We start from the raw sequence: 27,637 nt of genomic DNA on the forward strand, positions 1-27,637 counted from the left end.
CCAGCCACCCTCTCCTGAGCTTGTGAGTGGTTTACGGAGCTGAAAACGAGTTGACCAATGGACAGGAATCAAACACAGGAGATGAGTACCCGTCAGTGGAACAGCAGACCCTGCCGTGAAATCACCTGAGACAGCATGTGGGTACTCACAGGAGAGGAGAGCTTCATGGTGGCAGGGATGCTGAAGCCTTCTTGTTCAAGGCACTTTCATTTAATCATTTTCAATTCAAAGAGTGACCCAATTTTAGATGAAATGACCACAATATACAAAGAGACTTTAAGTGTCCTGCCCAGGGACGGTTAACCTAGAGAGGAACAAAACCATCTAATCTAAAGTAGTCCTTCCCCTTCTCCCGCTGCATCACCCTCATCTACCTCTGGTCTTTTCTCCCCATAGCATTTAAAAGTATCTGCATTTTTCTGTTTACTTACTTTGCTCACTTGTTTTCGTCCATCCCGTGAATGAAAACCCTATGAGAGTAGGAGCCTTGCTGTTTTGTCACTCAGGTGACCTCAGTGCCTAGAAAAACTCTTGTGCTCAATAAAAGTACTTGGCACATAAAAAGAGAATAATACTTGCTCAGCAAGTATTGTTGAAAGAATAAATGACCACAACTGGAATCTCCAGGTGACAGTGCCTTTTCAGCCATGCCCATGGATTTGGGATGGGAAAAAACACTCAAGAGGGAGAACAGCTGCCTTGCTGCCAAATCCCTCGTCTGGTTAAAGAAGCAAAGACATGGCAATGACTACAGGTAGGCCAGCGCCAAAGTCAAAGAAGGCAAGGATGCTTGCTTCAGTCCTTGAGGATTTCTGTTCCCTGGAAAAGTCTCTGAAGGCAAATAATTCTTAGGGGCCTATAAAAGAAGAGAAGTATATTGCTTCTCAGTCAATTCTACTCCCTTCCCTCATTTTTAGTAACAGTGAAGTTCAGGGGCGAGGGCACAGAAAGAAATGGGTGATAAGGGACGCGTGGAAGAAGCTCTTTCTGTGGGCTGTGGTCTCCTGTTCTGGAGCCAACACGCAAGCAATCAGTCTGGCAGATCCCCAAAAAGTTAAATACAGAGTTACCACATGACCCAGCAAGTTCCACTCCTAGGCATATACCCAAGAGAAATGAAAACATATGTCCACACAAAAACCTGTACACCAGTGTTCACAGCAGCGTTATTTACAATAGCTGAAAAGTATAAACAACCCAAATGTCCATCAACTGATGAATAGATAAATGTGACATATGCAGATAACAAATATCACTCAGCAATACAAAGACACAAGTATTGACACATGCTACAACATGGATGAACCTCAAAAACATTATGCTAAGTAGAAGTCAGTCACAAAGGATCACATATTATATGACTGCATTTACAAGAAATGTCCAGAATAGGCAAATCTATAGAGACAGAAATTAGGTTGGTGGTTGCCTGGAGCTGGGGTGTAATGACACTAATGGGTACAGGGTTTCTTTTAGGGATAATGAAAATGTTCTGAAAGTAGATAGTGATGATGGTTGCCCAACTCTGTGAATGGTGTACTTTGTAAATAACCATTGAGCTGTAGACTTTAAATGGGTAAATTATACAGTATTTGAAATATATCTCAATAAACCTGTTATTAAAAAAAATGCTCACGCAACAACCAAGTCCTTCTGCAGTCTGCACAGGGCAGGGACATGTTGGAGGCCCCCTGTATTTCCCGCAGGAAAGGAGTAAAGCAGTGCAGCCCTGTAATATCAGGGGTTTTGTGGAGGTGACTCCACCCTCCCACACACACTAGCTTGCTTTACTCCAGGACAGGCTTGTCCTGGTCTCCTATTTTATCTTGGCTCATTCAACAGACTTTTGCTGAGCACCTATCTATATGCCAGGAGCTACGTTAGGCACAGGCCCTGCAGATGAAGGGGGAGCAGGCTTTGCTTTAAGGAGCTATCACTTTTGTAATTATTCATTCAACCACAGGGCAGGAAACAGCAAAAGGAGAGCCCTAAGTGGTATTCTGCTGTGGGCAGAAAAGAATTTTTCATGTCTGGGTTCCAGAAAGGCGGACTCATGTCCACACTGGAAAAGCACACACAGGTCTGGTATGCAAATCTCAAAGGCGGGGCGGGGAAGAGTATGCAGGTGGGAAGCCGAGGGAGTCAGATCTGACAGGAAGCCGAAAGACACAAAGCCCTGGGGCCATGACACAGAGCCAGATCACCCTTAAATTCCAGCTGGCAGTACGGTGGGTGTTTCCATTTTGTTTATTTTTTTAAAGGAAAGAGGAGATGGGGGAGGAGGGAGAGCACACCAGTTATTACTCAGCATTTCCATCTTGTTTAATGTTTGCAAAGCATTCCCGCCCTCACTTAGTCCTGAACGGCCGAAAATAATAAAGGAATTTGAGAACCCAGCCAAGAACTCTAAGTACTTAGCAGATATCAGAACCTATTACTGCATCTGGCAAGGCGGGCACTATTAAAAACGTTAAACCCATAAAATAAACACTATTTAAAAACTTACTTCAGTATAATAATCTCTGTAAAGTGGATGTGTCATCTGATGGTTAATGAACTCAGTAAGCTCATGTTCTAAATCTGCCCATTCACACCTTGGCACACGAATGTGCCACTGACTTCCTTACAGAATGGGCACTGACTTCCTTCTTTGAGATGAAAGAATTCCATGGCTGGCACACCAAGTAGTTTATGGTAGCAATTAACAAGAAAATCAGCTTCCTGCTGTCAGGACTACGGCACCTGGATCACCATAGTCAAGGTGCAGCATTGATAAAGGAATAGTTTTTTTGTATGATTGTCTATCAGCTGGGCCAGTGCTCCAGGCAAGCCTACCGCTGTGTAAGTTGCAATACTCTAGGAGCACTGTGGCTTTTGGATTCAAGCTCTGGAAGGGATTTGAAACGGATGCGTTTGTATGTCTGTGTTTATATTTATATTCAACCAAGCTCAGTGACCACCTCGGCTTGGTCCGCAGGAGTGCTACCTTCAGGAATGTTCACTGGTCAACTGGGAGACTGCAGAGTAAGGTATAAATAGTATGCACACTTAAAATTTCCATTAATATGAATCCCATAAGAACAAAGAGCTTCAATTAGCTATTTCAAAAAATATGTTGGGGTCACATAAAAAGGAAAAAAAATTTTTGAAAATATATTTGAAAGACATCATCTACTTTATTTCAGATCAACTCTCCACTCTTCCCTCCCACACTCCACAGGACAATTAGAAAAGCCTGACAACACAACATACAGACACACACACACACACACACACTTAACAACTAACTGGGTAAAGTGAAGAATTACCAGGTCAAGATCTGAAAAAGACCAAAACTTAGAAAGATGAAGCCAGCATTCGGCTTTGCTTTCCTCTTGAGGCATCTGCTGAATTAAGAAAAGGTTCCTGAGTGGCTGAGAAGCTGAGAAGCATTTCTGATGGTCTTTGGGGCCAGGAGAAAAAAAACTGAAGCCCTGGACTGCCGACAAGTTGGCTGTAATTTCAGACAAAATAAACTAAGGCAAAAAGCATTACTACCAATAAAGATAATGTAAAAAGGTTTAATAAACAGGAATTAAAAGTTGAAATTGTTTAATATAACAATTCTAAAATTCTATGCACCCAAAAAGAGGCCTGAGAATATACAAAGCAAGACAACGACATCACTGTAAAGAGACACAGACAAACCGCAATCACGGTAGAAGATTTAACACGGTTTTCTCAGTAAGAAAAAAGCAGAAAAAAGTTAGCATACAGCAAATTTGAAAAAAGTGATGAAGAAATCAGAATCTAATTGTCATCTACAGATCTTTGCACCTAATGATCCTAAAATTTACATTCTTTTGCAGGCCACATGGAAGAGTTCCAAAAACTGAACATATGCCTTTTACACAATGGAAAAATACGTGTCGTAGAGACTAACTAATAGTGGATTAACCTGGCCCCTGACAATGAGGTATGACCTGGTAAGGTTTGAGGGGACTATGGTGTCAATATGCAAAGGACTCTCAAGAAGGTAAGCAGACTGTCCCTAGTGCCTTGGTGACTTAGGGATGCCATGAAATCGATGTTTGGCTGGACTGGAGGTGATGAGTATGAAAGCAGAAGAGAGAGAATGGAGTGGGAAGAATCCACGCAGCCCTCCCTCCCTTCTCCCTGCCCCTGGGAGCTGCATGATTACACCTGGAGTTGCAAGAAAGGGAGAAGGATAAGGCAAAACCCTGGCCCTCTGCCCACCACTGAGGGAAGGCAGCAGTAATGGCAGAGTCTTCTGTGCAGTCAGGCAGAGGACTTAGCTTTACTAAGGCCAAACCTGCTTCTGCTCCTCCTGGCTTTGCAACTCCTCTTCCCTACCGGTGTCTCCCTGTCTTGTCCCAGGAAGCTGCACTGGCTTCCAGATGACCCTTCTAGATGACAGCATTCGCCATTCCACCATCATAAGCATTTATAGGGTGGCTGGTGCAAATCCAGAGTTCCTGTTCTAACAAGCCTCACCCTATGAGAAAAATCTGCCTAGCTTCCCACCACGTTCCTGTCCCAACCTTCAGAGAGAGTACATGGGACCTAAAGGTAGTTCTTTGCTTTGATCCTCAACTTCAGTGGCCTGTTGTGCTCTGGGAGTTTGGACTAGAAATGTGGATCATGGAGGAGTCCTGCTAGGATTTAGAAAGCTAGAAGCCTGGGGTGGGGTGTGGTGGGTATAGACATGACCTGTGCTTTTCAGACAAATCGGGAGTCCTGAGGATTCCCCTGCAGCCCATTTACAGGTTAACTGGAACCACCTCCCTAGCCTGACCTAGTTGCAGGAAATATACTAGTAGGCTTTCTGGACCTGCTGCAGTCCTGACCTAATTCTCTGAAAGAATCTCAGCAACACCAGTCAGTCTCTCCCTCATTTCTCTCCCAATCTGGCAACATTGAGTGCTGAGCAGAAAGAGCCACTTAATCAGCAGTGCTTCCTCCGAGCTCCGGCCAGCCCAGTGTCCACGTGTCTCCTCCTGAGCCAGCATTCTGTTGGATCCTTCTGCATCCAGTGGTTGGTGCGCAACATATTCACATACTTTGATTCTGGTGTCTGGGCATGTTTGCACTCATGTATTCACCTGGTTATTTTGAAATCACCCTCAGTATGAAACTGTATAACCTAAGTACTTCCTGGATTTTTACTAGCACCGCTTTAGGAAGTAAGTGAAGCATGTTGATGTTTGCTCTAAGTGCCTTATTAATAAGCAACTTCTACTGTTTTTCCCTTCCCCCTGTCTGGCTGAATGCCATCTGGACTTACCCTCATACATCTCCAGGATGTGAACCGTGTCTCCAATCTGCAAGGAGAGCTCCACATCTTGAGAGGCATTGTAATTATAGATCGCTGGAAATGGGAAATAAAAGGGGGAAATGGCATCAATGGCAGTGAAAATACAAGTCACTAAATAACACATTCGGTGGTTAGTGAATTACTTATTCAACAAATAACCCTCTATTTAATGATTTCATGTGAATCACCCACTGTAAAGCAGAGAACATTCTCCTGGACCCCCATTACCGGTAATTTACAGTCATTCCTCCATCCAAAAAATATTGGTTGGTTGCCTACTAGGCACCACATGCAGCGTCAGAGTAACGAAACACACAGACTTGGTCCCTGTCCCAGGGATTTTTATAGTCTAGTAGGGGAAGAAACATATTCAATATATTATTACAGAAACAACTATTTAATTAAAACTGTGATAGGACTTACGAAAGAAAAATCCAGGCTACAATGAGACTATATTGTGGGGTTCTTTTGGTCAGTCCCCTTGTTCATCAGACAACAGCCAGCCTACACCACCACTCAGCTTATGATCTCCAGGGCATAGGGCAAGCCATCTCCCCGCTTCCCTGATACAGTAATTGGTAGCCAAAGGGCCACCTGTGAGTCTTACCTAACCTCCAGTAGCAGACTGACACAGTAACAGACTGACATGGGGTGCAATGCAGGCATGGCCACCTTGCCCCAGTTCTCGGCACCCTGGGGAACTGGGTTGCCCGAGCACTTTCTCATCAAGGTGATCTCAATGACCACCATGCGTAGGACTGGCAATGACTGGGCCAGATTGTGAAAAACAGTAGACTAACTTTTATAACTCAAAAAGGAAGAAGACTATAAATAATCCAATTTTAAGATAGGCAAGAGCTCTGAATAGACATTTTACCAAGAATCATATACGATGGCTAATAGCACCTGAAAAGACGTTCAACACCATTGTCATAAGGGCAATGTGAATTAAAACCACAATGAGATACCACTTCACACCCACTGGAAGGGCAATAATTATAAAAAGGCAGACAATTGGCAAGAATGTGGAGAAACTGGAACTCTCGTACAATGCTGGCAAGAATGTAAAATATAAAGATACAGCCTCTTCAGAACACAGTTTGGCAGTTTCTTAAAAACTTAAATATAAATTTACAACACAACACGGCAATTCCACTCCCAGCTATCCACAGAGAGAAATGAAAACATGCCTACACAAAAGCTTGATGTGAATATTCACAGCTTCTGTGGTAGGCAGAAAAACAGCCCCCTCAAAGAGATCCCCATCAAATTTCTGAAACTTGTTAATGTTACCTTATGAGGCCAAAAATTTCCACAAGTTAAGGATCTTGAAAGGAAGGGCTTTTTCTGGATTATCAGGGTGGGCTCTAAATACACTCACACATATCCTGATAAGAGAGAGACAGAGGGAGTTTTAAGAGACTCACAGACGAGAAGGCGACGTGAAGATGGAGACCGAGACTGAAGGATTGCCACAATCACCAGAAGCTAGAAGAGGCAAGGAATGGAATCTTCCCTAGAGCCTCTAGAAGGAGCACAGCCTGTCAATACCTTGATTTTAGACTTCTAGTCTTCAGAACTGTGCAAGAATAAGTTTCTGTTGTTTTAAGCAACCCAGTTTGCGGTAATTTGTTACAACAGCCACAGGAAACTAATATGGCAGCATTATTCACAATAGCCAAAAACTGGAAACAATTCATCAACTGATGAATGAATGGATAAATAAAATATGGTATATCCACACAATAGAATATTACTCAGCAATAAAAAGGAACAAAATATTAACACATGCTACAACATGGATGATCTTCAAAAATATTATGTCAAATGAAAGCCATATGTAAAAAGCATATTTTAGGTTTCCATTTATTTACAATGTCCTGAATAGGCAAATCTATCAAAGACAGTACAGAAGATTATTGGTTGCCTGGGGCTGCAAGTGGGAAGGGTGACTGAGCACAGTAGGCACTAGAGATCTTTTCAGGCAGATGGAAACATCCTAAAATTGGACTGTGGTGATGGTTACACAACTCTGCAAATTTACTAAAAATCATTGAACTATATCCTTAAAATGGGTGGATTTTGTGTATGTAAATTAGACTTTGACGAAGCTTTTTTTTTAAAAAGTAGATTTATTTCTTGCCCTCACTCTCTTGAGAAGTGATCTACATCCTTCCAGGGGAAAAGAACCACCTTGGAGATTCAGTTCTATCCATTTACCCAACGATCCAAGAAACCCACAATATTCCCCACCTCTGCAGCTCTGCTGAGCACACGAGGATGGTCACTCAATCCATCTGCCAGATCCCACAAGGATGTTAAAAAAGGGAAGAAAGGTGTCCCTGTCATTGCCAGTTGTTGGTACTTACTGCCCTTTCCTGAGCCTGCAATGCATCCTACATCTGCAGCTTGACTGGAGACTTGTCCTTACATCACAATCTGTCAATAAATGGAAGGAGCACATCTCCAGCCACATCTTTTTCAAGTAGCCTCTCTTTTTGAAGGGAATCACCTAAATAGTGCTCTTCTGTAGTCTCGGCACAAAAGCCTGGACAAATTATGTTGGAATTTATTTACTCACAAGCTTTTGGACTAGACTGTGAATTCAAAACAAAGATCAGCTAATGAAATGGGTTAGGAGAAACTGCAGAGAATTCAGAAGTAGGAGTTAGTTCCCTATTCCTAGAACTCTTTATGGGCCACAAGGCCATAGCTGCTATTCACTGAAGGAAGAGGTTCACCTCCTTCATCTGACTGCTAGTTGACTCAAATGTTTTGCCCACTAAGTATATGGCTGGTTTTCCACAGAAAACGTAGATCTCACATCCTTGACTCCCTCAGTCCTCACTCTCTGCCTTCCACTGAACTGGTTCCTTCCACTGGCCTGCTCTCAGATAGAAACAGGAAGTAGCGAGGCTGCTGTGTCACAATGTGTGGTGTTAATGACCAAGCTTCACCTCTTCCTCATTCTTAGTCATCAGGAAAGTAAGCAGAAGCTCTCAAAGGCAGCACCTGGCACTGGTAGCTCCAAGCACAAACACCTACAAGAACTGTGGTAAACACACACGCACACACCATAAACCAATGTGTTTCCTTAAATCCTAGATTCCTAACCCTGACAATCAAAGTGCTCCAAAAATTATTCTGGCCTTAATTATCCACCTTTGACTCTATTATTGGCCAAATTCCACCCTCTGCTCCAATCAAGACTCATATTCTCCCCTAAATTCCGTGCTCGCCCACGATTTATCCCTGCCTGGAACAACAGCTTCTCTTTTTCTTCATAACAATCCAAAGCTCACATTCACAATTCAATTTGACAAATGACTACTGACTCCCCACTACCCTGCATGGATCTCTTTCTTCTCTCTCATCCCCAACTTTTCCTTCCAACACAGTCTGGGTTATTAATCACAGATAATCTTGTGTTATTGTATGTAGGTAAACCCCTCACGAATGGGGACCTGGTTACACGTTACTTTTGTGTTTCACATTTCAAGGCACTGGATTAAACCCAAAGAATGTGCTCAAGGCACAACAGTGACTTTCATAAAATCAATTCAGTTATGCACCACTTCCCCAAACTCCAAGATTCTTCCGCTTTCCTCAGAAGCAGCAGCTATGGTTTCCCATCACTCAAGAAAGGGATATCAAAATCACCTCTCTTGCCACTTTTTGCTTATTACACAAGAGAGAATCTGCCTTTCCAACCCAAGCTTTCAAAGATTCACAAGGGAAGCACAGCCCTTCAACAACGCCTTTCGCTGGAGTGAAAAGTCACGGTTAGAGGATACTGGGACTACCTGTTGCATGTCTTTGGGCAACAAGACTTCCAATCAGTTATTGCTGTCATCTCTTTGTTCCAACTATGCACTTTAGAATTATGCCCTCCCTTCCCCCCCTTAATGCACCTGATTCCCATTGTATTTTATGGTTTCACTTCCATATATAACATTTATGGAGTGGTTGCCACGTACCACTTTATTTAATGAGGAAACTGAGACTCAGAAGGGGTAAACACCTTGCCCCAAGTAACCCAGCTTTACAAGCTCTTACTAGCGCTGGTCCTGTGATGATCCATTCATCACATTTTTCCAGGCTGGTCCACCATGGCAAAGGTGTGCCCTGGAATAGCCTGGAAACAAAGAGAACAGCCTGGAAACAAAGAGATTCTCCATGTGCTGTCTACCTTAGATTTCTCTCATGAAATGAAAATCCAGCTTCCAAAACCAAGCTTTATCATACAAATTAGTGACTGAGGGTCACGCTGTCTGCTAGTCTGGTGCTATTTCAAGAACAGGCATACAACTCATGCACTCAGTGGATCATGCTTTCTCCCTGGAATGTGAGTAACTGTCATAAAGGAAGACAGAGAAAAGGGAAACAAAGGAAATCTTTTGGCTTAACTAAACAGAATTGAAGACTCAACCCTACCACTCACACACGCACGACCTTGAATGAGTTACTCAGTCTGGGCCTCAGTTTCCTATCTGTAAACCAGGCACTGGAGCAGATGACTCTAAGGGGCCCTGAGGCTCTCACGTCCTCTGATTCATGAGGTGATGATAAGAGGCAAGAGAAACAAGTTGTACCGTTTTGAACTAGCAGGCACCACCACAATCTCTTGTTTTTCCTGAGGAAATTAAAAAAGAACAGGGAGTTGCTGTATATAAATCGCCTTGCTGGCTGCTATGCGCAAGGTTGGGAAAGACGAATTGCTGGAATTCTTCCCTAAGCAGCTTACTGTTTACGTCAGGAAAGCGTAATTTTGCAGAGCCAAGTAGACAAGGCAGTATGTCTACAAATGTAAAATAGTTTGCATTTTACCAAGTCTTTGATTTGGCCTTTTCTTTTAAACCAGCCTTATCTGAGAGGAAAAAAGAAAAGAAATTTGAGGCCTCAGGATTATGCAACAAGAAACCAACAGAATAGACTTATAAGCCCCAAAATGAGGATCAGTTCTGATGATGAAAAGTCTGTGGATTACTAGTATTTAATCTTTCTAATAAATTAGGTTCTTTCATGAATCCTCAAATTACAACCCCCTAAAGAATAACTAAAGCATGACAATTTTTATCAGTCATTTGGTAGACTCTACAAAAGAAAGGTCCAGCAAACACAGAACGAGGTTCCAATTTGAGTTGTCTACTATTCAGAACATTAAAAAGACGATCAAGTGTCATCATTTTCATTATTATCTTGATCTGCCTACTTTTAGCCATTAGAACTAAAAAACAAATAAGGGTACATCTCCTCTTTGATCTTCACCCTGGATTTAATGCAATGATGTCCTAGAAGGCCAAGTGGACTTTCTTCTTTTGCTCTTTAATTCCAGTCTACTATAAGGATCAGAGAATCAGATTCAACAAGAGGTATGACCCCACAAAGTAAAAATCTATGGTTTTATGCTGATCTTTCCAATTATGCTCCAAACTAGCCTTTTCAGGATGAGATGACCATCCTGCTGTGTCTCTACTCAGAACTATCCAGGCCAGGGGCTATCAGATGAGGACTTCGACTTATACTTCTCACCAACAGTACTCCACAAGAGCAGGCTCCTATAAGATTGTAATGACCAATTTATTGGTTATTCTTTAGAAATCTCTATTTTAAAGATTATATCTATTTGTAGATAGAATAGATAAATATATCTTTAATGGGAGAGAGATTTCACAGATATAAACTCAACTGTGTTTTATTTATTTCCTCACTAGTATCTAGTGATTACCTACAAGCCATCTCATTTACATTAATATGAAATTAAGTTTACATGAAATACTTAAAGGAGGAAAGCTAAAACAAGGCAATTGAAATTACAGAACAAAAACGCGAGGAGCTTTTTCCCGCAGCTTCCCTATCTAAAAAATGGAGGCAACAGTCTATTCTTCAGATGGTTTTGTGAAGCCCAAAGAGGAGAACATACGCAGAGCCCCCAGGACTATGACTAGCAGACACTGAGTAAACGGCAGTCACCTCCCCTTTTCCCCTTCCCTTTTCCGCCCTGTCTAGCTTCCCGCTTTGTGCCTGGTGGCACCCACATCCTCAAGGATGGACACTACCACCCTCACCACTAAGCCAGTGGGTCAGTCAGTGAAAGCTGGGAACCAGCAAGGACCGTAGCGGTAACAGAACGAGCGAGCCTCAACAGTCCTTCCAAGGTACAGGTTGCTGGACAACGAAGTGCAGGCGTCTTTAAGGACAGCAAAGCCATTTTATTGCAGATAGCTAAGTACAGAGCTCCCCTATGAAGCAGCACGCGAGTCAGGGAATATTTTCATATTTTACCATTTTCTTGCTGCCCCTTCCAAGCATTTCTGCATTGATTCGACAGAGGCACCCAGGTGTTATTTGGAACGCCAATGATGCCTCAGTCATGTACTCATGACACTACCCTCAATCTGGATATATCATTAAAGATACACATTCTAATGGTATTCATACCCATAGTTCTGTTAGCCTCTACTCTTTCCAACTGATCTCTTTCTTGTTAAGGAAAAGTAAAACAGAAAAAAATCTGAGGGCAACTAAAGCAGGGTTTGAATGATGAAGTAAAAAATTAACTTATTGGGGCTGGCCCAGCGGCGCAGCGGTTAAGTGCGTGTGCTCTGCTGCGGTGGCCTGGGGTTCGCAGGTTTTTGGATTCCGGTCACAGACCTATGCACCTCTTGTCAGGCCATGCTGTGGTGGCCTCCCATATAAAGTAGAGGAAGATGGGCACGGATGTTAGCCCAGGGCCGGTCTTCCTCAGCAAAAGGAGGAGGCTTGGCATCGGATGTTAGCTCAAGGCTGATCTTACTCACAAAAGGAAAAAAAAATTAACTTATTAACAAGTCCAGAACACCTTCCTCAAATCAAATAAGGTATTACTATCAGGTTCTTCTTGGTATACATCCTTATTAAATAAAAATTAAACAGATCTAAGATAAAAATGGTCAGATCTAAGTTTACTACATCCAACTTATAAACAGCAATCATAACTGAGGACTAGAGAAGCAGAAGATAAAAGCCACAGATTACTGTGGAATCTAGAACAAGCACTTTGAAATGACGATCAAAATGTCAGCGACTGTTTTCCCCGTACGTACGTGAGTTTGAGACAAGACACAGCTCATTGAGAAAGGGAATGGTCCCAAACCAGGCCAGAAAACCCATTAACTAAAATCATCAACTGAAAATGCAAATACAACAGGAGCAGCCTTGGACCTCGGCTTACTTCCCAGCTGGGACCTGTCCCAGGACAAGCTTGACCGGGCGACCTCACCCCATGGGTCACATTCAGGAGGCTCTCAGAACTGAACCACAGCTTCTTCAGTATTACATACACCAGAGTCACGTCCTAGTGAAAGCACAGTGAGAAAACAGAAGGTATCTCTGTGTGCCTGGGAAGGAAGAAGGATGGAGAAGAGCAAACGGCTGAGGAGAAAGCCAGACACTGAAGAGATCTGGGAAACCATTTGCTCAAATCTCTTTGTTTCACAAATAAAGAAATGGAAGCCCAAGGGGTGTGTGTGTGTGTGTCTGTGTGTGTCTGTGTGTAAAGGTGAAAAGTGATAGACCAAGCTGAAACCAAATTACAGTCAGGCCATTGAAGATACCGCCCACAGCTTGGCCAAAAAACTACCATCCTGGACTTTCAGGCAAGTCATGTAGTCTTTCTGGGCTTCAGTTTCCTCACCAATAAGGTGATATTTGTGAATTGGTATTTTACCTACCTGTTAGGGTTGTTATAACAATAAAATGAAAAGAAACATGAAAATGAGTAATTATTGATAATGTTTTTGGAACCAAGATTTTTCAGCATAAGAGAAAAGTACAAAATTAAAAAAAAAAAAGATTAACTCTGGGCTAATCTATTTGAATTGGAAATATCTGTATGAATTTGGAATATTTTTCTTTCAAAAAAAAATCCATATTTCACTTCCACTTGTGGCCATAGTGGACCAGAGAACACATCAGGGATCAGATGAACTGTCCTAAACATCTTGAATATTCTGTCTTAAACATGTGAAAGATGGGCAAAATATATGACAATGGTTTTTAGACACTGAACAGCATATAATGCAGGAGGATGATGCCTGAGAAAAGAGAAACAGATGAGGTAAGTCTACAATTGCCCCCGCTTAATGCTTGAAAAGAGTGTCCAAGAAAAGTGCAGGGATGAGAAACCCAAACAGAGCTCAGTAGTCACCCTGAGAAGAGGGAAGAGAGTTGAGAATTCAGGGAGGTCAAGGTGGCCAGAATGTGCAGGGCAGAGAATCAGAGAGAAAAGGGCTGCGGAAGTCTACAGCTGATTACTGGTCAGCGCATGCACGTGAAGAAAACACCACGGGCCAGGAAAAGAACCCGTGGAACAAAGAACAGGAGGAACAATCCCAACCCTCACACAGGGCTGGGAACAGTTCGCATTCTCCACAACCAGAGTCAAGACACCTTGTGATGTGTGGCCACTGGGTTGGGTACTTCAGAAGACTGTTGCCTTGGTGGTGCAACCAAACCAGCCCTAGACTAAAGGCTGTGCTGGTCCCACCTACAGAGATCAAATGCACAGGGTCCCCATAACTTACCTGCATCCCAGAACAAGGCTCAAACTCCCAACAAGATAAAATTCACAATGTCTGACATCCAGTTCAAGATTACCAGGCATGCAAGGAAGGAGGAAAATATCACCTATAGTTAGGATAAAACTGAGTCAATAGAAAAAGACCCAGAAATGATGCAGATGAGGCAACAGAACAAGTCCCAGTTAACTGAAAAGGATTCAAACCATACAAAGCATGTTCTTTGACTATAATGGAATTAAAATAAAAATAAGTAACAGAAAGATATTTAGAAAATCCTAAAATATTTGGAAACTAAACAACACACTACTAAATAACACCAGGACCATTCATAAATCAATGTAATCTATCACATTATGATGAAAAAAGAAAAAAAGGTGATTATCTCTGTGGATGTAGAAAAGGCATTTGATAAAATCTGATATCCATTCATGATAAAAACTGTCAGCAAATTAGGAATATCTTCAACCTGATAAAAAAACATACATGATGCACCTACAGCTAACATCATACTGAACTGTCAAATAGTAAATATGCTTCCCTAATTCTGGGAACAAGATGAGGATGTCTGCTCTCATCACTTCCATTCCACGTTTTAGTGGTGGTTCTGGTTAGTGCAATAAGGAAAGAAAAAGAAATAAAAAGCTTACTAATTGGAAAGGATGACATAAAGCTGTGTTTATTAGTAAATGACATGATCGTCTATATTAAAAATCTTAGGCATTTACAAAAGAATTACTAGAACTAATGAGTGAGTTTAATGCAGTTTTAGGATCCAATTTTTGTCAATATACAAAAATTCATTATATTTTTCAATCCTACAAGAAGCAAGCTGAAACTGCTCGGTTAGCATGGAAAGTGCATTTCTTCCTATAGATTGCAGGTGAAACAGTTTGAAAGCCAGTGCCCCAGAGAAACCCTTGCACAAGAGTACCAAGAAATATGTAAACGAATGTTCATAGTAGCAGTGTTTGTAACAGCAAAAACTGGAATCAACTCAATATCCATTGAAAGGAAAATAGAGAAATAAATTATGGTATATTCCAACATAGAATGCAGCAGGGAAAATAAATGCATGCATCAAATTTGCACACATACCACTAACAAAATGTTGAGCAAATTAAAAAAAAAATCGCAGGAGAAATATACATAAGATGATGCCTTTAGATAAAACTCAAAATCTTATAAAACTAAATGAATTAGGTTTTTAAAATATACATATATGTGTGGTAAAGCAATAGAAAAAAATTGTGGAAATAAAATACACTAATTTCAGGATATTTTTACATCCAGGGTGGGGCTGGGTGTCAGACCATTAGGGAGAAGCATGTATATGGGGCTAATATACAGAGAACATTTTTTGCAACTCAGTGGATGGGGATGCATGGGAGTTTTTATTATTGTTTCTCTTTACACTCTTCAGTGTAGTAAATATTCTTTTATGTACCCAATATTTAATTCAAACAACTAAAACCAGTTATATAGACAGATCTACATCTACTTATGCATGAGGGGGAGTGTTCATAATGACAAAAAAACCTCTTTTACATCACTTGCTGCAGGTGAACACATACTTTCATACACGTTCTTCCAGTGGTTCACAACTTTCTGCACGCATCCGAATCCCCTGGAGGTCTTGCCAACACGGACTGCTGGGCCCACCTCTAGAGTTTCTGCTTCCCCAGGTTGGGAATGGGCCGAGAAAGTGCATGTGAATGTGGCCCCAGGTAGCAGCGACGCTGCTGGTTCAAGCCAACACTTCAAGGACCTCTGTGTTACTGTATTTGAGCCCTGTACAAACCAGCAAATAAGACAGAGGTAATATGGGCCTCATTTTACAGATAAAGAAAAGGAATCTCTGAGAGATTAAGGGGTCTGCAGTATTACACTATTGTTAATAATACCAGCTCTGGACTCAGACTACCTATGTCTAAACTCTGCCTCTATATTTATTGATTCTCAGTGGAGGTAATTTAACCTCTTGGGCCTCAATTTCCTTATCTATAAAATGGATACAATTACATATTCATTTCACATATAGGGTTCTTGTGAGGATTAAGGGATTATACACGCAAAGCACTTAAATCTGTGCCTGGTACATAGTAAACCCTGGGTAAATGTTAACTAACTTTATGGTGGTGTAGCGGTTAAGATTCCTGCTTTCACTGCCGTGGCCCAGGTTCACTTCCCAGTCTGGGAACCACACCACCCGTCTGTCGGTTGTCATACTGTGGCAGCTGCGTGTTGCTGTGATGCTGAAAGCTATTCCACCAGTATTTCAAACACCAGCAGGGTCACCCATGGGGACAGGTTTCAGCAGAGCTTCCAGACTAAGACAGACTAGGAAAAAGGACCTGGCCACCCACTTCTGAAAAAATCAGCCATGAAAACCCTACAAACAGCAGAGAGCATTGTCTGATACAGCACCAGAAGGTGGGAGGATGGTGCAAAAAGACAGGGCAGGGTTCTGCTCTGCCGCACACAGAGTCGCTAGGGGTCGTAATCAACTCTACTGCACTAACAGCAAAGTTACTAAGTGGTAGAGCTGAGACTCAAGTCTAGGTCTTCATATTCATTTTCAATCACTGTCAACACAAATGCCTTTTGGTACCACAAAACAACACTGGTGAGTCCCACAAACCTTTCTTTTTAAAAAAATTTTTAGAAACCTTTAAAATTGGAAGACTTTAACGGAAATTCTAGATCCAATCACTATTTTCACCTACAAGAAAACTAAGAACCAGAATGAAGTGGCTTACTTAAAGATTTTATTTATTTATTTATTTTTCCCCCCCAAAGCCCCAGCAGATTGTTGTATGTCATAGCTGCACATCCTTCTAGTTGCTGTATGTGGGACGCGGCCTCAGCATGGCCGGAGAAGCGGTGCGTCCGTGTGCGCCCGGGATCCGAACCCAGGCCGCCAGCAGCGGAGCAGGCGCACTTAACCGCTGAGCCACGGGGCCGGCCCTACTTAAGATCATACAGCTAGTTAGAGGCAGTCCAGGATGAGGAAGCTGTAATAATTTTTTTCAAGGGCCACATAAGTGGTCTTTATAATAAATTTCACCCTGTGTTGAATTGTACTTCTAAAGTAAACAATGAAAACAGTGGAAGCATAGAAACAAAAGATTAATTACCATTTATGCAATGAATGAATGAATGAAACAATCAATCAAATACAGTAATGCATTGCTTAACGATGGGGATACTGAGAAATTGGTTGTTAGGCGATTTCATCGTTGTGTGAACATCATAGAATATACTTACACAAACCTAGATGGTACAGCCTACTGCACACCTAGGCTATGTGGTACTAATCTTATGGGCCACCATCATATATGCGGTCTGTCGTTACATGGTGCGTAACTGTAAACAAGCACACAAGCATCAGGTCTGTGAACACGAGGAGCTCACTTTCTGATTTATTTACCTTCTTCACATACATATATTTCAGCAACCAAATAGAATTTTCTTTTCAAGATACAATTAGTTGGAGTCAATTCAGTACAAAAATATGGAAAATTCTTTTCAATTTCATTTCTTCCTCTAGTCTGAAGAAAGGTAAATACGTTATTTCTACAATTTAATTTTAGAATAAATGAAAAATCTAAAAATTACAGATTGCATTTCACTGTAATCACTTTACGTTTTACAAAATTCACCTGAATTATACTTCTTTTCACATACATTTGAAAATAATCAAAAGTAGAACAGAAAAGTTTTGCAAATTCAACATGCCTCTCGAGTTATCCCCAAGGCATTAAAATTACTTTAGGCATGAATGTTCATGAAAAGAAAATATTGTTCATAAACTATAACAACGTAGCTTACAACACAATCTAAATGTTAATAGCAAAATAAGATTTTTCCAACCAGAAATCTAGGCTTGCCTGTTGTCTGGCATTTAAAAATAGAAATCACTCTAAAGCTAGTGGAAACGTATTTCCTGGTCCACATTAGCACATTATATTTTATTTCAATATAATGAATTGGTCAGTAAGCAGCAACCTACAGTACTTGCATTTGCTCCAAATGGAAAGTGTTATAGTGCCAACGTCTGCTTCTACTTACTGTGAACCACAAACAGAGAAGGATAAAATCATGTACACCAAAAAGTAACACATCTTATGATGAGTTGCACACATCACATACACACACACACCTCACTCCCCACTCACATCCCCAACCCACACCCTGCCCCAGAGGAAATTTTTTAGAGTTTCAGAGCATAGTATAGGTAAGGAGAAAAACCAAAGATGGGTCTGTTTCAGTGAGATGACTGGGGAGTTTATCCTTTGAGTCACTCAGCCTTGACACTACAGAGTCATCTTAGGCTTGCTGCTCTCCCCTTCCACTCCCACCATCTCAGTCTTCCCTTCATCATCTAGGACTCAGATTACTGCACTTGGGTCTTAACTGATCGCCCTGCCTCCAGTCTCTCCTCATGTATAAAACGTGACAAGTAGTAACAATTATGGCATAGGGCTATTGCGGAGATTAAACAACGCTTCTAAAAAACACTTACCATGGGAAAAACTAGCTATTATTAGTATTATAACACTATTCTGCATAATCATGCCACTCTAATACCTCTTTTTTGTGTGTGTGAGGAAGACCAGCCCTGAGCTAACATCCATGCCAATCTTCCTCTCTTTTGCTGAGGAAGACCGGCCCTGGGCTAACATCCGTGCCTATCTTCCTCTGCTTTATACGGGCGCCATCACAGCATGGCCTAAGAAGCGATGCGTCGGTGCGCGCCCGGGATGCCGGCAAACCCTGGGCCGCCAAAGCGGAGCGTGCGCACTTAACCACTTGCGCCACCGGGCGGGCCCCCACTCTAATACTTTTTTAACACTACATATAATGTCTTGTCCCCAGCTCAAAAATCTTCCAATACTGTAGTTCTCTATTTTCTACTGATGCACATGATTTAAGGATTTTCAAAGCTCAATCCTGTTTGAGTCTTCTTTTGTGATCCCCTTGCTTGAATGGCCCTCTCTAGTTTCCCCCATTTGACCAAATCCTATCCATAAAGTAAACTTACAAAAGGCCAACTCCAGACACACTGCTCCGATTATCCCAGCCCTCCACGGTTTCACCACTTCAGGGATTACAACGCTCGGCCTTTTCCAGGCAATTTAGAGCTTAATCAACACTGCTGTGTGATGTGACCTGTCCAGCTCCCTCCTAGGGCTCAATGCAAGGAGAGCCCCACACCAGAGGTTCCATGTGCCCCTGGGGTTCTTGACACTGGCCTTCTTGAAGGGGGCTGCTCAACAGTGACAAAAGAGGACCTGCGTAGATTAGTCTCTACTTACCTAAATTATGAGACTTTTTTTCCCCTCATTGAAGCTCCTCAAAAGGTTGCTCAGAGTGCTCCTGATAGCATCCTTTAGTCAGGTTCGTCTGCACACCACTCTACAAGTCCCGTCTACACTCCACTCTGTAGGTCTCGTGTGCACTCCACTCTACAGGTCCCATCTGCACGCCACTCTACAGGTCCCGTCTGCACTCCACTGTACAGGTCCCATCTGCACACCACTCTACAAGTCCCGTCTACACTCCACTCTATAGGTCTCGTGTGCACTCCACTCTACAGGTCCTATCTGCACACCACTGTAGACAGTTTTTTTCTTACCTATACTTTGGTTTTTCTCCTTACCTATACTATGCTCTGATATTGTAAAAAATTTCCCCTGGGCAGGGGGGTGGGTTGGAGATGTAAGTGTATCTGAATATGTGATATGTGAAAATGTACCAAGTATGGGGGATATGGATGGCACAGTTCCCTAACAAATAGGGCTGATTCCAGGTTTTCTCTACCTTGATAGTTCTTTGGCCATTTCAAGAAATTTTGGGGCCGGCCCTGTGGCTTAGCAGTTAAGTGCGCGCGCTCCGCTACTGGCGGCCCGGGTTCGGATCCGGGCGCACACTGACACTGACGCACCGCTTCTCTGGCCATGTTGAGGCTGCATCCCACATACAGCAACTAGAAGGATGTGCAACTATGACAAACAACTATCTACTGGGGCTTTGGGGAACAAAAAAGGGAGGAAGATTGGCAATAGACGTTAGCGCAGAGCTGGTCTTCCTCAGCAAAAAGAGGAGGATTAGAATGGATGTTAGCTCAGGGCTGATTTTCCTCACAAAAAAAAAAGAAAAAAGAAATTTTGGAAAGGGTAAAGTTAGTTGCCTAAGCTTAGAGCCATTTTTTTCCCTCTCAATTCTCTGTCATTTAATGGAAAGTTTAACAATATTGTTTTTGTTTCAAATATTTGAATCTCATTTTTGTCATCATACTTTATGTTTTCTATTTTCTGGTTTTTGTTTTGCTTTCTATCTCTTGCTCTGGGCATTCTGGTTTCTTTCTTCTCCTTCTGGTAATATAAGGTAACTCTCCGTATAGAGAAACTTTATTTGTATTTGTCAAAAATTGGAAAAGAACTCAAATGTCCTTCAACAAGAAAATGAATAAACAAGCTGTGAATTATACTCAGCAATAAAAAGGAACAGCTACTGAATGAATCTCAAATGCATTATATTAAGTGAAAGAAGCCAGGATACTGAACAGGATACATACACACTGTGTGATTCCGTTTATACAGCATTTTGGAAAGAGTCAAACTACAGAGGAGGAAGACAGACCACTGGTTGCCAAGAGTTAGGGTTGGAAGGGGAGCTGATTAGAAAGGGGCACAGGAAAAATTTTGTAAGTAATGGAAGTATTCCACATTTATTGTGGTGGTAGTTGCACAATGAATGAGTTTACCACAATCACAGATCTATGTACTAAAAGGTGAATTTTACTGTATGTAATTTATACCTTGATTTTTAAAAATTTTAACAAAAAAGTTCATCCTACTCACAATTGCTTTGCCACTTTTAAAAAAATCTCTTGAACTTATCTTAATTATCAATACTTTTAATTAGACACTAATCAACTGATGTAAGAGAGAAAAGCGGTACACCTTTACATCCTCAGACCTCTCCTCAAACCACTTCCTAGTTTTTGTTCACATAATCTGTCAGTTTCATTGCATAATATTATAGTTAACGGATTATCTTTATATTATTTATCTGCTTTTTCAAAAATTACTGTTGCATGCTATTTTGTACCTATATTTAAAACAATTAGTTGTGTGTAGTCTTAAGTCTAATTGGTTTCTAATTTACCACCAACCGTTTCATAGCATTACTTCCTCATTCTTGCATTATTTAGGTTGATCCTTAGAGTAAATCTCTACTATGGTCTGAATGCTGTGTCCCTCCAAAATTCATTATGTTGAAATCCTAACCCGCAAAAGTGATGGTATTGGTAGGTGGGGCCTTTGGAAGGCGATTAGGTCATGAGGGTGAAGCCCTCATGAATAGGATTAGCATCTTACAAGAGAACCCACCGAGCTCCCTCACCTCTTCTACTGTGTGAGGATACTACGGGAAGTCTGCAACCCAGGAAAGGGCCCTCATTTAACCATGCTGGCACCCTGATCTCAGACTTCCAGCGTCCAGAACTGTGAGCAATCAATTTCTGCTGTTTATAAGCCACCCTATCTGTAGTATTTTGTTATAGCAGGCCAAATGGACTAAGATAATCTCCGAGTCATTCATTTAAGTTCAGCATACATGTGGCACTCTTTCTTGGCTCTTGCATCTGTGAATTTCTGTTGCCTTCAAGTTTAGCTGAGTTTAGAATTTTGGAGTTAAAAAATTTTTTGTTCAAAATATTGGAGAACACAAAGAAGACCCAAGTAAGTAGAAACATACCATGTTCCCCTAGGGAAAGGTATAATATTAGATCTCAATAACAATTTCAATGCTCTAAATAAAATAGATGCTAAATTAAATTTCAATTAAAATCCCAATGGGTTTTTAAAGAGTTTGATACATAAACGATAATGAAGTTCACCTGGAAGAATAAATGTGTGAAAAAATTAAGAATATGTTGAAAAGGCAGAATTAACAAAGGGAGACTTGCCCCAACACATTTTTTCAAAAAGCTACAGTAGTGAAACTAAGGTGATTGTTCAGAATAGACAAATCAGTTGAACAGAATTTCTAAAATCCAGAAATAGACCTGAATAAAGGAAAGTAGTAAATGATAAAACTGGCAATTCAAATAAGATGGAGTAGAAATAACTTATTCAATAAATGTTGTCAAAATAATTGCTTTAGGGGCCAGCCCCAGTGGCATAGTGGGTTTGGTTTGGCATGCTCTGCTTCGATGGCCCGGGTTTGGTTCCCGGGCACAGACTTACACCACTCATGGCCATACTGGGGCAGTGACCCACATACAAAATACAGGAAGACTGGCAACAGATGTTAGCTCAGGGCAAATCTTCCTCAGCAAAAAAAAAAATAATAACAACAATATAAGTGCTTTACTGGGTAGAGAAAAAAGTTTGACATGCCTTCACACCATATATGAAAATAAATTTTAGATGGATTAAGGATGTAATATAAAAAATAAAAATCATGGGGCCGGCCCCATGGCACAGCGGTTAAGTGCGGACGCTCTGCTGCTGGCGGCCCGGGTTCAAATCCCAGGCGCGCACCGACACACCGCGTGTCAGGCCTCGCTGTGGCGGCGTCCCATATAAAGTGGAGGAAGATCAGCTAGGTGTTAGCCGAGGGCCAATCTTCCTCAGCAAAAGAGGAGGATTGGCAGATGTTAGCTCAGAGCTGATCTTCCTCACACACACACAAAAAAAATCATAAAACTCCTAAAAAAAATACAGGACAATATATTTATAGCTTTGGAAAAAGAAAAGCCTTTCTTAGCTGATGACCAGGCTAGATTGCAAAAACGACTGCAGATTTGATCAGAAAAAAATTTAAACTCCCATAGTACAAAACACCATAAAATGACACAGAAAATGAATCACAAACAGGGGAAAAGTTACAAATACCGGCATGATCGTATCAATAAACGCAGAACAGCATTTGACAAAATCCAATGACCATTTGTGATATTATGGTTTACAATAAGAAATATATATTTGATCTTCATCCCCATTTACGACACAGAGCTCCTAAAACCCTTATAATTTCCTATGTGGTAACAGCACAAGAAGCATCTTTGTTCTAATATTTGGTCTTTGATCCCAGTTACTGACAGTGCTCCTAAAACTCTTGTAATTAGCTGGGAGATAGGAGTGTCTTTTGTTCTAGTGAGGCAACTCTGGGTGGGCTCCTGGATGGCTTCTGGATGAGGGCTAGTCACCAGAAAGACTGAGTCATGATTAGAAGCTTTCAATTTTCAGCCTCACCCCTCAATCTCTTGAGAAGGGAGAAAGGCTGAAGATGGAGTTAGAGATCGATCATGCCTACATAAAATGATGAAGTGATGAAGCCTCCACAAAATCCCAAAAGTTCAGGGTTTGGAGAGCTTCCGGGTTGGTGAACACATAGAGATGCTGGGAGAGTGGCTCGCCTGGAGAGAGCCTGGAAGCTCTATGCCCCTTCCCATATACCTTGCCCTACGCATCTCTTCCATCTGGTTGTTCCTGAATTATATCCTTTTATATAAATCACTAATCTAGGAAGTAAAATATTTCTCTGGGTTCTGTCAGCTGCTCTAGCAAATTAATCAAACCCAAGGAGGAGGTCGAGGGAATCTCTGACTTATAGCCAGTCACTCAAAAGGACAGGTAACAACCTGGACTTGCATCCTGAGTTGGAGGGGGTTGTTGGAACCTCCAGTCTGTAGCCAGTCAGTCAGAAGCTTAGGTAACAACCTGGGCTTGCGACCGGTGTCTGAAGGGGAGAGGGGCAGTCTCGTAACCCGTAATCTGTGGAATCTGACACTATCTCTGGGCAGATGGTGTCCGGATTGAGTTGCATGGTAGGACACTCTGCTGTTGTCCAGAACATTGCTTGTTGTTGCTGGTATGGGGGAAATCACTCCCCCACGTTGGAATTGGTACCAAAACCAATTTATCTTTCATTATAAAAAATCTCAGTAAACTAAAAATAAAGAGGAACTTCCTCAACTTCATAAGAAATTTCTACAAAAAACCTACAGTTAGCATCATACTTAATGGTGAGAAATGAGAAGCATTCCCATTAAAATCAAGAACAAGTCACCCCCTCACCACTCCTTTTCAACATCGTACTGAAAGTCCTAGCTAACGCAGTAAGATAAGAAAAGGACATAAGTGGTATACAGTGGGAAAAAAGAAATAAAACTGTCTCCGTTTCAAATGACATAATCACCTACGTAGAAAATCCGAAAGAATCTAAAACAAAACAAAAAACCTCCTGGAACTAACAAGCAATTAACGCAAAGTTGCAGGATACAAGATTAACATACAAAAGTCAATCACTTTCCTATATACTAACAATAAACAAATGGAATTTGAAATTAAAAACAATACCATTTATATTAGCACCCCCCAACATGAAATACTTTGGTATAAATCTAACAAAATATGTAGAAGATCTATATGAGGAAAACACCAAAACTCTGATGAATGAAATCAAAGAAGAACTAAATAAATGGAGAGATAGTCCATGTTCAAGACTCAATATTGCCAAGATGTCAGTGCGTCCCAACTGGATCTATCTACATTTAACGCAATCCAAATCAAATCCCACCAAGTTATTTTGTGTATACTGACAAACTGATTCTAAAGATTTGATGGAAGGGCAAAAGATCCTGAATAGCCAACATGATGCTGAAGGAGAAAAACAAAGCTGGAGGGCTGACACTACCTGACTTCAAGACTTACTATAGAGCTACAGTAATCAAGTCAGTGTGGTATTGGTGAAAGAATAAACAAATAGATCAATGAAACAGAATAGAGAGCCCAGAAATAGACCCACACAAATATAGTCAACTGATCTTTGACAAAGGTGTAAAAGCAACACAATGAAGAAAAGATGGTCTTTTCAACAAATGGTGCTGGAACAACTAGACGACAACATGTTAAAAAACAAATTTAGACAGAGACCTCACACTGCACAAAAATTAACTCAAAGTGGATCTCGGACCTAAGTGTAAAATGCAAAACTATAAAGCACCTAGAAGGTAACACAGGAGTAGCTAGATGACCTTGGGTTTGGTGACGACTTTTTAGATACAACACCAAAGGCACGATCCATGAAAGAAATAATTGATAAGTTGGCCTTTATTAAAATTAAACACTCCTGCTCTACAAGTCACTATCAAAAGAATTAGAAGATAAGCCACGAACTGGGAAAAATTACTGGCAAAAGATATATCTGATATAGATTATTAGACTATTATCCAAAATATACAAAGAACTCTTAAAATTCAACAATGAGAAAAACAAGCAACTCAATTAAAAAATGGGCCAAAGATTTTAACAGACACCTCACCAAAGAAGATATATATAGTTGGCAAATGTGCATATAAAAGATAATCAACAGCATGTGTCATTAGGGAACTGCAAACTAAAACAACAACGAGATGCCACTACAGACCTATTAGAATAACCAGAATCCAACAATGACAACACCAATTGTTGGTGAGAATACGGACCAAGAGGAATTCTCATTCACTGCTAGTGGGAATGCAAAATAGTGCAGCCAGTTTGGAAAACAGTTTGGCAGTTCCTTAAAAAACTAAAAATACTTTTATCATATGATCTAGGAATTGCCTCTTTAGTATTTACTCAAATGTACTGAAAACTTATGCCCACACAAAAATATGCAAAGGGACATTTATAGAAAGTTTATTCATAACTGCCAAAACTTGGAAGCAACCAAGATGTCCTTCAGTAGGTGAATGAATGAATAAATTGGTACATTCAGACAATGAAATATTATTTAATGCTAAACAGAAATCAGCTGTCAAGCCATGAAAAGACATGAAGAAACTTAAATGCCTGTTACTAAGTGAAAGTAGCCAATCTGAAAAGGCTACATACTGTATGATTCCAACTCTATGACATTCTTGAAAAGACAAAACTATGGAGGGGCTGGCCCTGTGGCCTAGCGGTTAAGTGCGCACACTCCACTGCTGGCTGCCTGGGTTTGCATCCCAGGCATGCACTGATGCACCACTTGTCAGGCCGTGCTGTGGCAGCATCCCATATAAAGTGGAGGAAGATGGGCACAGATGTTAGCCCAGGGCCAGTCTTCCTCAGCAAAGAGAGGAGGATTGGCATGGATGTTAGCTCAGGGCTGATCTTCCTCACAAAAAAAAAAAAAAAAAAGACAAAACTATGGAGAAACTAAAAAGATTAGTGGTTGCCAGGAGTTGTGAAGGAGTCAGGATAAGAATGGAGGAGAGATGAATAGGCGGAGCACAGAGGATTTCTGGGTGATTTTTTTTTAGGTGATTTTTAAAGTGAAACTATTCTGTATAATACTATAATGATGGATACGTGTCATTATACATTTGTCCAAACCCACAGAATGTCCAACACCAAGAATGAACCCTAATGTAAACTATGGATTTGAGGGATTATGATGTGTTAATGTAGGTCATCAATTGTAACAAATATACCACTGTGGTGGGGGATGGTGATAATAGAGAGTATATGCAAGTATAGGGGCAGGGGATATATGGGAAATCTTTGTACCTTCCTCACAACTTTGCTGTGAACCTAAAACTGCTCTTTAAAAAAGATTCCTAAAAAAATTACAACATATACGACAAAGACAAAAAAATATATGTCATAAAATATGCTACCAACCATGAAAATAAAGGAAAGTTTTCACCCAAGAGGAAAATAAGCAAAGAACACAAATAGGCCAATCACAGAAGAAATACAAATGTCCAATAAATGCATAAAATATGCCCATTAAAAATAGTAAAGTAAAAATTAAAGTAGCAATCAATTTTTTTTAGATCAAATTAGGAAATATTTTAAAATATGGCAAGTCTAAAGGTTGGAAGGGTGTGGGAGACAGGTGCTCTCCAACAGTGCTAGTAGGAATACTAATGAGATGTTTTTTGGAGGGCATTTTGGAAACATGCATTATATTTTAAAAGAAACATTTTTACTGAGGTAACATAGACATACAAACATAGGTATATAGTTTGATTAATAATTAATGGGGCCGGCCCAGTAGCCTAGTGGTTAAGTTTGGTGCACTCTGCTTTGCAGCCCAGGTTCAGTTCCTGGGCACAGACCTACACCACTTAGTCAGCCATCCTGTGGCAGCAACCTACATACAAAATAGAGGAAGGTTGGTGACAAATGTTGACTCAGGGAGAATCTTCCTCAGCAGAAAAAAAATTATGAATATACACATGTAAGAGCTATGCAAGTGAAGAAATAGAACATTAGGAGCATCCCAGAAGCTCCCTTCATGACTCTTCCCAATTTCCTCCTGGAAATGTAACCACTCTTCTGACACTATAGATTCCCCTTGTCTGTGTTAAAATATGTATAACCTGAATCATAGAATGTATATATGAAATTCATTCATGTTGTCACCTTTACCAGCAGTTTGCTCATATTCATTGCTACACAGTAGTCCATTTATGAATCTACAGTTTATTTATCCATGCTGCTGCTGATGGACATGTGGGTTGTTTCCAATTTGGGGCTAATGGGCTATATGTTTCCATAAATGAACATTCTTACACATGTCTTTTAGTATGCATATGTACTCAGTTCTGTAGGGTATTTACACAGGAATGAAATTGCTGGATCACATGGTATATGTATGTTCAACTGTAGCAAATATTGTCAAACAATTTTCAATAGTGGTTGTATCAAATTACACCCCAACTCAATAGTGAATGAGAGTTTATGTTGCTCCACAGTCTACCACTTGGTTTTAGAAAAGAAAGGCT

At 40.9% G+C, this 27,637-nt stretch overlaps 1 protein-coding gene across 4 annotated transcripts in view; it reads right to left on the bottom strand.

Annotated features, from left to right (window-relative positions):
- The window catches only part of DOCK5 (dedicator of cytokinesis 5), a 212,162-nt gene that overhangs the window by 144,891 nt on the left and 39,634 nt on the right, over positions 1–27,637 (bottom strand). For all 4 annotated transcript variants that reach the window (XM_058550499.1, XM_058550501.1, XM_058550503.1 and 1 more), the window contains exon 2: positions 5,282–5,365. In XM_058550499.1, coding sequence (XP_058406482.1) covers positions 5,282–5,365 — 84 coding nt within the window. The remainder of the gene's footprint in view (positions 1–5,281; positions 5,366–27,637) is intronic.

This window comes from Diceros bicornis, chromosome 11 (genome assembly GCF_020826845.1).
Source record: "Diceros bicornis minor isolate mBicDic1 chromosome 11, mDicBic1.mat.cur, whole genome shotgun sequence".
In the NCBI taxonomy this organism is placed as follows: Eukaryota; Metazoa; Chordata; class Mammalia; order Perissodactyla; family Rhinocerotidae; genus Diceros; species Diceros bicornis.